Source organism: Leuresthes tenuis, unplaced genomic scaffold (genome assembly GCF_036924035.1).
Source record: "Leuresthes tenuis unplaced genomic scaffold, fLeuTen1.0.hap1 SCAF_12, whole genome shotgun sequence".
NCBI classification, from domain to species: domain Eukaryota; kingdom Metazoa; phylum Chordata; class Actinopteri; order Atheriniformes; family Atherinopsidae; genus Leuresthes; species Leuresthes tenuis.
Genome location: NW_027325366.1, coordinates 16261246 through 16276386, shown reverse-complemented (window position 1 = coordinate 16276386; position 15141 = coordinate 16261246). Strand labels below are relative to the sequence as shown.

General features: G+C 41.2%; 1 protein-coding gene across 1 annotated transcript; it reads right to left on the bottom strand.

Moving 5' to 3' along the window:
* Nucleotides 1-656: 656 nt before the first annotated feature.
* On the bottom strand, nt 657-13814 carry tspan7 (tetraspanin 7). Its single transcript, XM_072396653.1, has 8 exons — nt 13560-13814; nt 6430-6618; nt 6068-6142; nt 5880-5975; nt 4388-4543; nt 4093-4176; nt 3909-3994; nt 657-3818 (listed from the first exon to the last, which is right to left on the bottom strand). Exons 1-7 carry the CDS (start codon nt 13623-13625, stop codon nt 3926-3928), a joined length of 735 nt encoding a protein of 244 aa, XP_072252754.1. The 5' UTR covers nt 13626-13814; the 3' UTR covers nt 657-3818; nt 3909-3925.
* Between the last annotated feature and the right edge of the window lie 1327 nt (nt 13815-15141).

Below are 15141 nucleotides of genomic sequence, written 5' to 3'. Positions count from 1 at the left end.
TCTTACCAATACACAGTAAAAGTGTCTATCAGCGTCTAGTCAATTTTGGTGTCCAAAAAAATTTCTAATCAGTCTTCTTGAATTTTTGTAGATGTCTAGTGGTTCATTGATTTTTTTTTTGCAGTTATTTGGTGAGATCTGTACTGAGGTTGATGTGAGAGGAAATGAGATTTCCTTCTGGTCTTTTAAATCCTTCGACAGTCTTTGGGTTGTAATGAAAAGTACAAATATGTCTAATTGAGCTCAGTGTGCATTATTGGTTGTATTTTTGTTTAATAAAAAGTTCGTCATTGTCTGGATTTATTGATCCGTTGCTGCTTTAGACATGCTACACAGTAGTTTGAATAATGCTATGTAACTTTTTTGTCTACCGTAAACATGCTTTACCTTCTGACATAACATCTTCTCACTCAAATGCTGAAGCTTAGCATCCCGCTTTAACTGCTTAAAGCCAGTTGATTAAAATATCTTTCCAATGATAAAAAAAAACATTAAAAAGCAGTGTTTTTGCTCTAAACTAACTGCTATTTGTAGTAAGCTTACAGGTCTCTTAACAGGCTTTGTCAGAAGGGGTCATGTGGAAAGATTTGCAAAGACGAACTATGGAAAAAAAAATGAACCAGTGATATCAGAAATGAATCAACTTCAGACAAAACTGTTATTCTGTGTATTTATTGATAATAAGACCACTGATGGTGATTTAGTCAGTAGTAGACGGCATGATGCAATCCCTCTTGAGTGTCTAGTGACCCCATGTGTAAGCTGGATGGTATTGCAGCTTTATATTTACAGAACAATTGTTTGGAGAAGAGAGAGCTGGAAAACATACATTCACAAAATAAATGTACAGCTTTAAAAGCAAAAAAGCCACAAGCAAATACTGACCGAAAAACTGATTACAGCACAGCCACAAAGTCTAGATGCTCGCTTTGGCTGACACACGCTCACGGTAGAGATAGATAAAGAAAGAAAAACCACACACACTCACGCACGTACAGGATAGAGAAGATGAAAATCACTGGATAAAACTGTAAACTCAACGCAAACCAACCCATAATAAAGGTACAGCTAAACTGTGCGTTACTCTTAACAAAACATCAGCCACAATTATCTTTTCAGTTTCCTAAAAACTATTAAACGAATATAGATAAAACAGCACAAAATGTGATTCAAAACCGTTACACAACAGTTATACTGATTAGCATATTAGAATGAGAAACATTACATCATATAAATTACATTTCCAATACATATCTACAGATGAGGATGATGACGGCCGCAGTAGGTCGATGCACTACACAGAATTTCATAAATAGTAAATGAACATTGTTTGAGTCCTGCGTTTCTCTCTTCGTAACAGATTGCTGGCGTTACATTATAATCTGCCAGACGAAAACAGCCCAGATGAAGCTCAAAACTTGCTTAGTCGGCATGTCATGTTCTCAGCTGGGCCGTTTGTGCTAAATCCTGACAGTTGCTTGCACATGAAGACAGAAAAACAAATACTGAAACATCCCCAATGCTTTTAATTAAGTGCTTCTCGTCAAGCAGCATCCTACATTATTTCTCCTAAGGAGGGCTGTTCATCCAAACCACATCACCGCCGGAAGGTGTTGTGTCTCACAATTTCGACCACTCCCCGAAACCAACCATCGCGTCCCCACCTCAAACTCAGATAGACAAGGAGCCAGATGCATAAACACCGTGTACAAAACAAAAACTATGCATTAGCCTTTTCTTCCCCCCTTTACATACGAGGTACTTATAAAGAAAAACAATGCATATCTCACAGATTCTTAAGACCACAAGTGCACATGGTTTTAGACCAATTTGAGCCTCGTATGAGGTGGAAACAAAAAACAGAATACACAAATTAACAGTTTCATGGAACTCTGTCAGTGTGAAAACTGATTTTGTTTCTCATTGTTAATTTTACAAGACAGTCCTGGATTTGTAACATAGTATCGCAACTAAGTGTGGGTGCCATTAATAAATGCGGCCGTGCGTCATGGTCGGGCGTAATGGCTGTGGGAGACCTTTGCTAATGAGGCTTTGAAAAGAAAATGAACCTTTAGAGATCTTTCTGGATTTTTTGGCACAATATTGGCACGTGCAAAGCCAACATACCACGATGCATCTGTACACATCTGTCTCTCTCACAAACTTTTTTACAACAGCGCTGTGTGATCCGGTGCACGGGTTCTGCGTTCATGGTCGCAGGTAAACAATGCCTGTCTTATGCTGTCTTTGTGTGAGGTGATATGCGCTTTCTATTCAGAGTTGATCCCTTCTGTCACTGCAGTTTTATTTCAGTGTTTCATTTGTGGAATTGCAAGCAGAACAAAAAAACGACTTATTTTTCTCCTTTCCGTCAGGTGTCTCAGCTTTACATTCGATAAAAGCTTCTTTTATGCCGTTGCTTTCATTGTCAAGCCTATTATGCTGTGGCCCAACAACATTTTCATATGCAAATGCCAAATTTGGGTAGTGTCCGCAACCATTTATGGCTAAAAAAAGTGGAAATCAGTTTCACGCACAGCATATCGTTTAACAATGATTAAGATGTATAGTAGAGAACCCTACATACGCACTGGTTCATAATATGCCAAAAAGAATGTGTACATATGTTTCTGGCTCTGTGAGTACACAGTTTCAGTCATGAAACCACACACAGGTTTATGCATCTGGCCCCCAATGTGTATCAACCTTACATTATAAATGCCTGTGCAGAGAGACCATCCAAAAGTATACGCTAAGAATGTTAAACTTAAACATAACTTGATGATTCATTCAGAGCCTGGAAAGGTCTGGTCACACCAACATGTAAAAATGCAACGCTTTGCAACAAAATCAGTCAATTTCAGTGGAATCAAAGCTTTGCGGAGGCAAAGAAGATTTGCTTGAATTTTCTCAGGCTTTGGTCTTGAAAGTGACGACTCTGACGGAATAAAATGCTATAGTTCAAACAAAGAGTTTCTTTTTTCTTTTCTTTAGCAGTGTTTTACATTTACTCTGTTACAGTAAAAGCAGCTTTAACGAAGATAAAAGGTTTGACAGATTTAGAGAAAGTCATTGTTGACTGTTCCAGTCTAACAGAGTCAGTTGGTGTGACAAGGCCCTCAAACTCCAAATAATGCATTTCTTTCCCCTCATAAAACTAATTAAATAGCATAAAGTATCGATTTAAGAGTATGTAGAGGCTACACATCTACAAAGCTGACAATTAATTTTAGCCACAGAGGGAGTTTTACAACAAAGATTATGTTTGTTCACTCCAGACTAAAGCTTTAACTGATATTCCATTTCAGTCATAATTTGCTCAATATTTAAATTTTACATTTTGGACAAAAAAATATTGTTCTTTATCTGAAGGTAAAAAATACTCTACAACAATTCTCCTTTTTTTCCCCCTCTCCCTTGACAAATAATGATGAGCAATAGCAAAGTCAAATGCAAAACTAAACATATCTATTCAACGATTATTTTCAGGCTTAAGTAATGTCATTGTGTACAAAGGTGCGCAGTGGCCTTCTGAGGAGACCAACGCTGCTGTCAGTCCAGACAACTCCGCTCTACCTGTTAGCTTTGGGCAGCACTGATCGGCGATAACTGCTAATGAGCAACTTTAACATCAAGCAGCGATGTGATGTGTGGTATAGAAAGCTTTGACACAACCGCAGCTGATCAAGGAATGGTGCTTTACAATGAGATACATTAAGATATTACATTAGGATCACAGGCAGAGAGACTGACAGAGGTAAATTCAGATTCAGATGTGTTTTGGGAATTTACTCTTGTCTATTCTTCTCGTCATCTGCCTAAAAAAAAAAGAAGAGTTCACGGTGTAAGACTTTTTTTAGCCGTCTATTTGTAGTCAGGTGATTTTGACTCTTTGAAATGTCTCTCACCTAACACGTCTCATCAGCTAGACCATCTCATACTGATTGGCTGTGATGATCCTGGACAGACAGCAGGCCAGCAACATGCCTATCAGCTGAAAGACAGACAGAAAGCCCAACATCAAATGCATCTCTCCATCATCCCCCCATTTTTTTTTTAACTACAGTCAAACTTTTTTTTTTTAACTCCTACCTGTGAGAATGCAATTCCAAACGTCACTCCTGCGATAATGGCCATGTTGGTTTCCATGAACGAAGTGACCAGCTCAAAGCAGCCCTGAAAAACAGGTGGCAGGTTAGTCTGCGGAGGGTACCAGGACATGTTATGTGTGCAAATTAGGGGCAGTATGGGTATGTGGGACAGTATCTGAGGCAGTTGTTAGTGCACAGAGAAGGAGGAGGTTTGAAAAAGAATGTGCCAGACGTCGCCTAATGAATGAGACTTCATGGACCACAGGTGAAAAGTAGGAAAACGTTATAAAACCTACCTGGTGGTAAACCTTGTTCGGGGCTACAGTGGCATTGCGGAGGTCTTCTGGGTTGCAATCAGATGAATCAAAGCAGCAGCTAGCGGGAATGCCATTGGAGGGGTAATACACACTGGCAAACCAACTGGTGTAGTTGTAAATGCCACAGCAACGCAGCTAAAAACAGAAAAGGAGAAAGATTTAAGAAAGTAAGAAAATTCACAGTTATGGCTCTCTATAGGTTTTGCTTTGAAGAGACCCAAATGAAATGGTTTCTGATGACGCTGTCAATCTTTAAACAGCGCAGTAATCTCCTGCAACCGCTGGGTACTGTAGTTTTACTGTAAACATTTCATGAACCGAAGCAGAAGCTGCATTTGTTTCTTCACAGTCTGACAGTTGCACGACCACCTTTACGCTTTGATTAGAGCATGCATTCCCCCTGAAGACCCCATCGAGCACGTCTTTTTGAGCCCGCGCCAAAGGGTCCTTTTTATTTTGTTGTCCTTCTTGTTGCCATGGCAGATTTCTACAGAAGCCCTAAATGGACAAACCTAATCCTAGCTCTTGAGGAGACCTTCTGTATTTTTATCGGCCAGCCATGGCAGTTCGTCATTCAGTCAGAAGGGTCAGAATGAGGTCAAGAGGCTCTTGAGCTGGCTGCAGACTGCAATTTTATCAGTATATGTCTCTGTGCCAAACAAACTGGACCTTAAATTAAATTCAATAATACTTTATCAATCCTAGGAGGGAAATAATATTGCTGCAGTATAAATAATTGTTTTGGATAAATAGCTAAATAAAAGTCAATTGAAAAAGTTTAAAAACGTTGAAGCGCAGCAGGGACAGAGATGTGGTTGAAATTGTCCACGACTGCACTGGGGTGTTGTTTTTGCAGCCTGGCAACAACTTGGTAGATGATGTCAGACTCGGCTACAGCAGGTAACAAAGGCGAATTCTCTCTGTAGAAATTCACAGCCAACAGTTCAACATCCGGGTGCAGAGATGCTTTAAAATGCATTTAATGCAGCAGACTACATATGAAAAAGTACACATTTAAGAAGACAATGTTAAAGATAACTAAACTGATGATGAGTGGAGGAAAAAGGAGAGGAACTGCAATCAAAGCTGTTAGCGTACAGTCCATCATCCATAGTCTACTTTGTAATGTGGTGACGCTTACTGGCCAGCGCTGGTAGTGCTTCCATCTGCTTACCATTTGTCGGCTTTTTACTTGAAAGTCCTTAAAAGCCTTTGAAAACATGAAAGCAACACAGCGGCAACCAGCTCATCTTGACTTGTTGACAGGCAAATGCTTTTGAAGAATTTTGGCAAAGTTCGTTTCTAGTTTAATGTGGATATTAAAAAGAAAGAGAAAACGTGCCCCGTCTATAGAATATGAGGTGCTGCATAAATGTGCTGGTGAATGAGAACCACATTGTAAAGCGCTTCGCAGGACTACAAGCGGAAGCTTTCCTCTTTAAGCCAAACACTATTTAATGTTGGCACTCACCTTGTGCTGCAAGTTATCAACAGCACGGCTCGCCTCGTTTTCAGCGTTGTAGTTCAGGACTGCATCAGTGTACGTTCTGCGAAAGGTTAACTTTATCTGCAGCATGGAAACATACACGGTTAATCCTGAACATTAACGCAGACTTGCACAACTTTCTGTGTAAATAGCTGCAACAAAGGGATACTGACCTCATGGCGAAACACAAATCCAGAGATCCCTGCCACTAACTCAGCCAGGAAGACGAGTGACAGAAACATGGCATACTACAGAGAGAAGAGGGAAGTGGCTGATTTGCATAGTTAGCATTAAAACCCTCTTCCTTAGGTGGATATCATTTGCCTATGGTTGCATGCACTCAAACACACTCAATTAACCATCATTAACCGCACAAAGTGCCCTGCAGCATCTATTGGATTTCTCATCCCTCTCTGCGGATAGAGGTCAAACATTATTCCTTCTATCATGTGACCTCGGGGTAATTAATCAGCGCCTACAACGCTACTCACTCCCTGCAACATAATACTCCTCCCTCCCTCTTGCAGCCTCTCACCAGCTTTAGCATCCATGGGCTTCCTCTGCAGGTGGCGAAGCATCCAAACAGGCCAAAAACGATGATGACGGTCCCGGTGCCAATCAGGACGTATGGGGCGTTGGTGGAGTTGTCGGCTATCAGAGAGATGTACGGGCCCAGCATCAACTTCCCCCATACTCCTACTGCAAGCAGGATGGCTCCTGTTATCTAAAAGGTGGGAGTTTGGGAGATGGAGAGAAAGCACAGAGAACAGAATGAAAGCAGGGAAGAGGCCTTTATTGCTGCACTTGTGCGATATTACAACAGTTGTCTTTTTCAGTGTGTCGAGGGGGAGGAGGAGAAAAAAGATCAAGGTGGAACAAAAAAAGGAGAGCAATTAGAATAGGGAGGAGGAGACAGAAAGCACAAAATCATCTGGTGTACGAAGTGCAGATCGCCTGCTTTATGAATATGCCTGCACTCTGCTGAGAAAAGGAAAGAGGACAAATCAAAGAAGCTCTTTGATCCGAGGCGAGACGCTTCCTCCTGTTGCGCCTCTCTTAGCATTTCAAATGAAAGCTACGGATAAAAGAGCGTGTTGTTCGAGGCAGCTGAAGCGGCGTGTGTCTCAGCTGGGTTTGTCTTGCTGGCGCTGGGAAGAGAGTGGGGTGTGGAACGGCTGCTGATGATCTGACTCCAGCGAGGGCCAACTCGCACACATCCCTCCTTCCAAGAGGAGGCTGCTCGCCATCCTCCTGCCAGGCCCTCTGACAACAGAAGGAACAGGCTGTGCTGAATGTCTCTGTGCACCATCAACACCTTAAAACTGAGGAGAGGGATCTACTCCGTTCTCAGCAATTCTCTCTTCACTATTTGCCAATGAAAAAAGGGAAGAGAACTGATAAACCATAATATAAAAATCCCTTGCATGTACCGAGGCCACCATCTTCCCTTTTTGCCTGTAATTTAAAACAGTCTCAGAAGGTTATTGAAGCTGTAAACCATATTTACACTTTGTCCCACTGGCAGACTGTGCATATAAAGACTAGACAAAGGTTTTTCACCAAAACAAATCACCAGCCTGTGGCCTGCTGTCCTTTGACTACGTCTTTGTTTGTTGATCTGAAACGAAGCGGCAAAGTGTCCTTCTCACCGGTACTTTTAGTGAATGCCTGTTACAGCTACAGTGTAAAGGCCTAAACTTGAAAAATTCTCATCTATTTTCATGTCAACATTCTGGCATACAAGGACAAAGAGCCTCGACTGTGGTCTACAGAGGCAGAAAACTCTGTATGAAAGGCAATTCTCGAAGAAAGAATCCGGCCAAAACTACTGATATGTCTACAAATGACCGATTTAAGGTGGCAACTAACAATGATTTTTGTTTAATCCATAAATGATCAGAAAACAGGGGAGAACAACTTCCTAAAGCCCACGCTGTCATAATAAAATTGGGTTGTTTTGTTAAAAAACAGCTAGTCTTAATACAACATAACATAATTAATACAAATCTTTTAATTGTGCCCATGTATTTGTCTGTTTGCGCTTATATCTTTCACACAAAGAAGAGGCCTCTTTTGTGAAAGGAAAGGCCGTACAAACGGGTATTATTGACAACATGTGGGCAGCGGATGCTGAGGTGAGAAAGCCCACACAGCGTATTGTCAAACCCATCACATGCAGATGAGATTTTCATTTCAAATGGTCTCTGAGCTGTCTATCTAAATCCTAGCCCTCACTGCAAATGCTCTTTTCTCACATTGCTGCAGTATCGCACTACGACTGAGAGATCACGCTTGTGAGGACTGATTTGTGTTGGTCGTTGTTCGTATTTTGTGGAACTAATTATCAGATTTGGGTGCATCTGCTCTTTGAAAGGAAACACATGAACAGTCAGCTGATGAGATCCATAACAGGAAATGGTAAACTTCCCTGCCACGGTCTGGCGGCCTGACCAGCGTGTACCTGCCTCTCACTCATGGATGGATGGATGGATGAATGGTAAACTGGGATTATCTTGTTTGTGTTTCTGTCATGTAAAAATCTTACAATGACGGATGTTCATAATAAGTGTGGCCAAATTTTTCAAATAATCAGGTCAATATAGGTAAAAGTAATCCCTGTGAGCAAAAACTTAAGGTGTTTCTGATTTAATAACAGGCTGATATGAGTTTGTTGTGTCACCTGCCACAGCCACGACAAGCCCGGAGAGTACGGCTAAGATGAACAGAGGAAAAATAGAAATATCTAGAATTAGAAAATGGGGAGCTAGAAATGAGCATAACAGGTCCCATTCTGATCTCACACTAGGACATCCAATAGCTATACTGGTCCACGGTGGAAAACATTGTTGTTACATGATAGAGTAAAAGAAATTGTCCAAAAACTACATTTTCCTGATACATTTCGCTTTCTAAGGACAGACAGTCAGATTCCTCTCGCTTTTATGTGATAATCAACATTTCGCTACATTATTACGCATTACGTTTGAAGTCTTTGTATTTCTGTTGAAATGCCCACATACAATATCTCGCTAAGTGACACTGCTGATTTGGCCAAAAACGCTCACAAGGACATCTAAGGAGGGGAGGGCAGAGGTGTTAGTCATCCGACTTCCCTGCAATAGATCGATCTCACTTGTCCTCTGTAGTCCTTCCCCCTTTTGGGGACAAAGCTCCCAAACTCAACTCGTAAACGACCTCGTTTACAGCTGAGACCCGGGCTGCGGCTCCTCTTTAAGCGATTGACTCCAAGCCCATATACCGTAATTCTTAATGTGTACCTAGACAAAAATCTGCGTGTTCTTTGAGTCAACCACAATTATTGCAATAAAATACTAATCACTAAGCAGATATATTACCATCTAAAGTTGATGTGGCAAGACTATTACTACAAAAGCCATTATATACACATCTTGTGGACACTGCAGTTTTATATTAACTGGGATCATAATGTTAGCCACCTGGTGAACCTGAGTGCAATAAAAAAAAAAAAGCTCTTCTCAGCTTTTTTGCTGCTAAGTGCGATTGTAAAAGCTACATTTGTTTGGCATCAGTGTGGTGCCGAAGAGTCTATGAATCAGAGCTTCTTCACTGGGTTCGTCATGACATTAATGCAGTTTTAGCCAACTAGAAGTTAGAGCCGGTCGAGCTGTTAACAGATAAAGGGATAAAACATTTTAAAACTAAAACGTCTTTATCCATGGCAAAATAAATGATGTAGAGGTAACTCTCTGTGCAGTGGCATAGATGACTGTTTTAACAACAGACCTTGGTAACACTTTAAGGTGCTTTTTTTTTGGAAGGATGCACTGCTGTCACTCTTTTTACAGACTTGAATGCATTTACTATGAGAGACTTCAGGCATGAAGCAAACAGACAGAGACAAATGCTTTACCGCTGCTTTGTTAACACATCGTCAGCGCATTTGTGTATCTGTTGAGAGACTGGATGCTCTGATGGGTAGACGATGCTGATGTTTAATGCTTCAATTTAAGCACCAGACAAGCAAATGTCTTCATTGACAGAAAAACCATTTCAAAACCCATTATTTGCATGCAGCAGATGTGGTCACTGATTTGCAGCTTTGACCAGGATTGACCAACGCAGAGGACTGCAGAATATGGACTACGTTACCTTTAATTTTGCATGTTTTTTTTGCTTTTTGCCCTCGAATTTAGGAAACTTTGGCTCGGTTAAATGAAGACTTGGGCCAGAAACAAGTGAAACTGTTCATAAATGTGGCTGAAAGCCAGAGAAACAAGTCAACACTACAGGTCTTGGACATAAAAATATCAAAGTGATAGACACAAATGTTATTATGCTGTCATATCACACAGCCTCCCTGTGCAAAAGGGTTTTAGGAGACCTTACATCAGCGACAAAAAAGTCGCCGCATAAGAAATAAAAGGATCATCCTGTCTTTGCTCAACTTTTAATGTCAATTGAATCCGAGGAGCATGGGTGAATAATTCAGACTTTGTGTCTGCTGCTCAACTCTCCACACTTTCAGACGCCCTTCCCTCTCCCTTCTGGAGCCCCACTGCCCCCCACCACGTTTTGTTTGAAATTCAATGCCCAGCCAGCCACCGTGGTTACAGCACCGAGTTTAAAACGGGTCGCCCCCACCTTCCCCTTCGCCTCCCTCGGACTAATAAAGAAACAGACGGTGCAATGACAAAATATGCTGGCGAGGACACCACGCAGCCTCTACCACCTGCTCCGCATTCCACCGGCCTGTGAGTGTGTGCCTAAAGAACGGCGGCACAGCTCTTCCCACTTGAGACATTATTTGCCGTGACAAGCTGCTGACAGCGAAACCGAGGCCTGACACGGACACATCTCTCCCACTTCGAAAACGAGTGGCAGCGTCCTCTCCCAAGATTCGCCCTCAGGGGTCGAAGAGACCCGCTGAGCTGTGAGACACTCCTTCACTTTGGCCGCCTGAAACCTGATGCTGTAGATGTCATGGAGTGCATACAGAGCATCCAACCCAGACTAAATATAAAAGCTCATGTCTGTGACACCGCTACACGTCTGCAGAGCAGACAAACGCACAGCTCAGCTCTCCTGCCCGACCCCTCAGGACTTGAGATCTTAGCTGGAGGACTGAACTCAGCTTTAACTTTCCTTGGCAAAGATTGGATTCACTTAGTTTTTTAAAGGGCGGTCAATAGAGGTGTTAAAGCTATTGACACATCCTGCAACAGCTTCAGCACCTTCACACATCTTACGTTACGGTCACTGGCCAGAAATCTAGCAAGAATGAGCGAAACGGCACAAAACTCAGCCCCATGTCGTGTTAAGCGTGACTAATATGTCATCGTCGATGGGTTCTTGCACAGTTGCAAGATCGTATTTGAGGAGGGGAAATTCAAAGGGTGTGCCACATGGTTTTGACTTGTTACGCTCTACAGTAGCTCAGTACAGATGCCTGAGAGTACACACGAAGACGCAGTCGACACACTGAGGCATGCACGCTATCATCTTCATACAAATAAGTGTTATTCTATATATGCAATGCTGCCTCGCAGGTCTAAACATAGTACGGCATTGAAACAAGAAATACTCCGAGCTCGCAAATTCCAGCATTCTTCTCTCCTTTTTTGTCGTTGACAAAATATCAGAGACAGCTTTTTTTTTATAGTGTTCACTGTTTAAAAAGCTAATGACGCTCAAAATGCCGGATTCTCTCACGCGTTGCAGAAAACTGGACACCCAAAGATGTGCGTTTGACAATATTTTCTACGATAAGATTTAATAAGATTTACGATAAGTTAATATCTTACAGATCACTGAGAATGAGCCGGATTTTTTTGATGCAGTGATTCACAACACAACAACAACGCCCCTCCCAAAAATGTTTTTTTTTTCCCCTTACTTTCCCTTACTTTTGTAAATCTAATTACACAACACGGGTCACGTGCTTCCGTTTCTCCAAACACTCAATCGGAAGCTCGTTCGAATAGTTTTTCTGCCCCTATATACTCTTATTCAAAAGGTTTAATTGATGGCTACAGTAGATGGTCAGACTTAGGTTTTAAAATCTTTTAAAAGGGTACGGAGTCAATAAATCACATGCAGTTACCCGCTACAGGCAGATCTAATGCTGTCAGCATTAAGATACATGTGAACGTACCAGCAGGAATAATTATAATAATAATAATTATGATAATCCAACGGTCCAATGCTGACGTCGCTGTTACATATCTTTTTGTAATTAAGTTCTTTTTTCCATAGTGTTGCACTATAACTGGAATGAAATAGGAGACAACATATTCCAAAAAAAACTAGAACTCCATTTCTGTATGCAGTGGAGGAAGAAAGATTCCGAACTCACACTTAAGTAAAAGCAGCAGTGTTACAGTGTAAATATAATTCACTGCAAATAAGAGTCCTGCATCTAGTCTTGGACTACAGTCAAATGTAGTTATCAGTTCCTTACAAATAGTAAAAGACACACAAAAAAGCAAATTATGTGGCAGAATGGGTCCTCGTGTATAAATATATGTAGCTTATAAATCTAATTATCTCATTTACAAGTGAGGGATCTGATTTCAGCGACCCCTATCGAAACATTGAAATGGCATGTTCCTTAAACGCAGCATAACATGTAAGCAGTAAATGGGTTTAGATTGATTTCATTGATTTGTATTGACAGTTTTCAGGAACATGTACATTACCCTGGAAACATCTTGAGCCACTCCCCATTTTTTCATGTTTTGCTTCCAATGAGCCACACTTTCAGCAGTAGCTAAAATACACTTGAGAGGTACATCTGGACCAGTGGGATCATCTTGACAGAGAGCAAAACAAAAGGCAGCCAACATCCAGAAAAGAGCTTTGGAATGTCCTTCAACGAGCCCGGATAACTATCTGAGAAGCTTGTCTGTGAAGGCTCAGGCTGTGCTGAAGAATAACAGTGTCCACACCAAGTATTGCCTTTCAAGCTTATTAAAATTGCACAAACGTGTTTTGCTTCTGTTTTCTTGCCTCATATAATGCATGTTGTTCAACGCTCGCTCGTGTTCCAATTAAATGCTGCACCCATTTTCGTATCTATAAATCAATACGTATCAATAAATAAGGGGTGGCTGAAGATTCATTTATTTATTTCTCACCAGACGTGGTGAGGAGAGTAAATACTCGAGTCAAGCAGGGTGTTACATTCCACCACTGAAGCTGCAGGGTCCCTTTAAGGATCTGTGGCAACCAGTCCAAGATGCACAGGATATGTGGCCAGAAATGGGCTTAAAAAACGGGCCTTCTCGCCCAGACCAGGCCTTCAACGATGCTTCCATCAGGAATTAAATCGCTGCGGCTATGTTAACATCCTCCACCTCGGACTGACAACCATGATGCTAAGATGGAATACGCGCACTGACGCCCAGCAGCCAAAACATGTGTAACCTTTACCCCAGTTATATAACAAGGCAGTAGACGTTCACATTTATATGTAAACGCGTTTTTGTTTTGATTTGTTGGGGGGGGGGGGGGGTTTTACACCTAAAACGACCATTTATCCAAACAACAGCATGAATCCGTCGATGATGCTGGCAGCGTCCACCCTTCATCCCGCACAACAAAACATACACGCACGATCGTCGTCCTATGCAGGGCTTTGCAAGACAAAAAAACAAAACAAAACAAAAAAAGAGAGAGAATACCTACCCAAAACACGAAGGAGTACACGATGAGTAGCGTTTTAAGGCAGGTGATAACCGGTTTGGTCTCCATTGTGGACCTCCGCTTGAGCCGCTGTGGAAAAAAACCGAAACGTCTTCGGAAGCTGTCGCGTTGCGCCCTGCGCGGATGTAGCCGCGCGTCATCACTTGCTCAGCCAGCAGGTTGCACTTTCATATCTGCGGTTCGTATTTAGCATCAAATGGCATCCTCAGCCTCTGTGGAGAAAAATGACTGATGTTACTGTCGTGAGCGCTTATGATATCGCCAGTGGCGGAGGAAAGATGTAGACCCCACTATGGCATAAGTTGCCTACCCATTGAAAAATCCTCCACTGCAGATAAGATAAATATATTCACAAGTTAGTTTTTAAGTTGTCTACAAGAAGATCAAGGATAATCCGGAAAATGTAACATATGAGATTTTTTTAAAACATTTTTTGAATAAAACTGAAGCCTCGTTATTGTCATCATGAATCTTGAATCTGCTGATTGGCATCCCCGTCACTTTATTGTTTAGTCAGTAACCGTTCAGAAAATGGTGAGAAAGACATCCCAGTTAGCCAGATCCCACTTTTACAACACGGTGGTTGAAAGTAGCTTTCATTGAGGGGCACATCATCACACCAGCTTATTTTTTTAAATCTTAAATGTACTTAACAAAATCGTAGTTTAGTGAAGCAACTTGTGTCTATAATATGTCAAAAATGTGTATATGCTCTGAAATGCTGCTTGATAAATGTATTTGGCTACAATCCACCTCTGAATAGACCCAACAAGGACATAAGCACAGGAAAGATGTGGTCAAGTATGCTTCTCTAGTTCGACAGTGGTGGCAAAATTAGAATATTCACTCAAGAAACATTTCCAGAAGATATTTCAAGCTTTCCATTTGTGACGTAATCAAGTTTTCACTGAATTCTGATCTTCTCTTCTCTGCATCTGAGAGATGCCTAAATATCCTTTGGTATTGAATAGTGTTACGTTACTTTGAGGATTTCAAAATCAGTCTGTAAGAATATATTAAAAGAAGAACTGATTACGGTTATCATCATGGCTGAAGTTAACCTCTCAGCCAGTTTAAACTATACAGCAAATTTGATGTCTGATTAACAAATAATGTATTGTTTTAATGAACAAAAATGCTAAATGGGGCTTCAAATGTGATTATTTGCTATAATTTCATGATGATCTTTTTTTTTGTGAGACAAAACCAAAGCTCCATGAAATAAAGGGACGTGTACAGTATCTCTGTATTTTCTGACCTTATTTATCGGCCGTCGATGACATTCATTTTTAGCTATATTGGCAGTGGAGGTAATTGTGCGATGCCGCACATAGAGGCATTCTCTGATGAAGCTTTACAATAATAATGTCCATCAGAGCTTCTCCAAAGAAGATATGTTATTGCATAATGCATTATGCACTTAAGTGTGCCCACAGGAAAGAGTGACTTTGAGTTATATCTTATTATGACCTCATTATACACTTTTCGGGACGGTTTCTACATTGATAATAAGACAAACAAAGGTTGTTAAATTGTTTTATCAGAATACACATTAAAAAAAAAA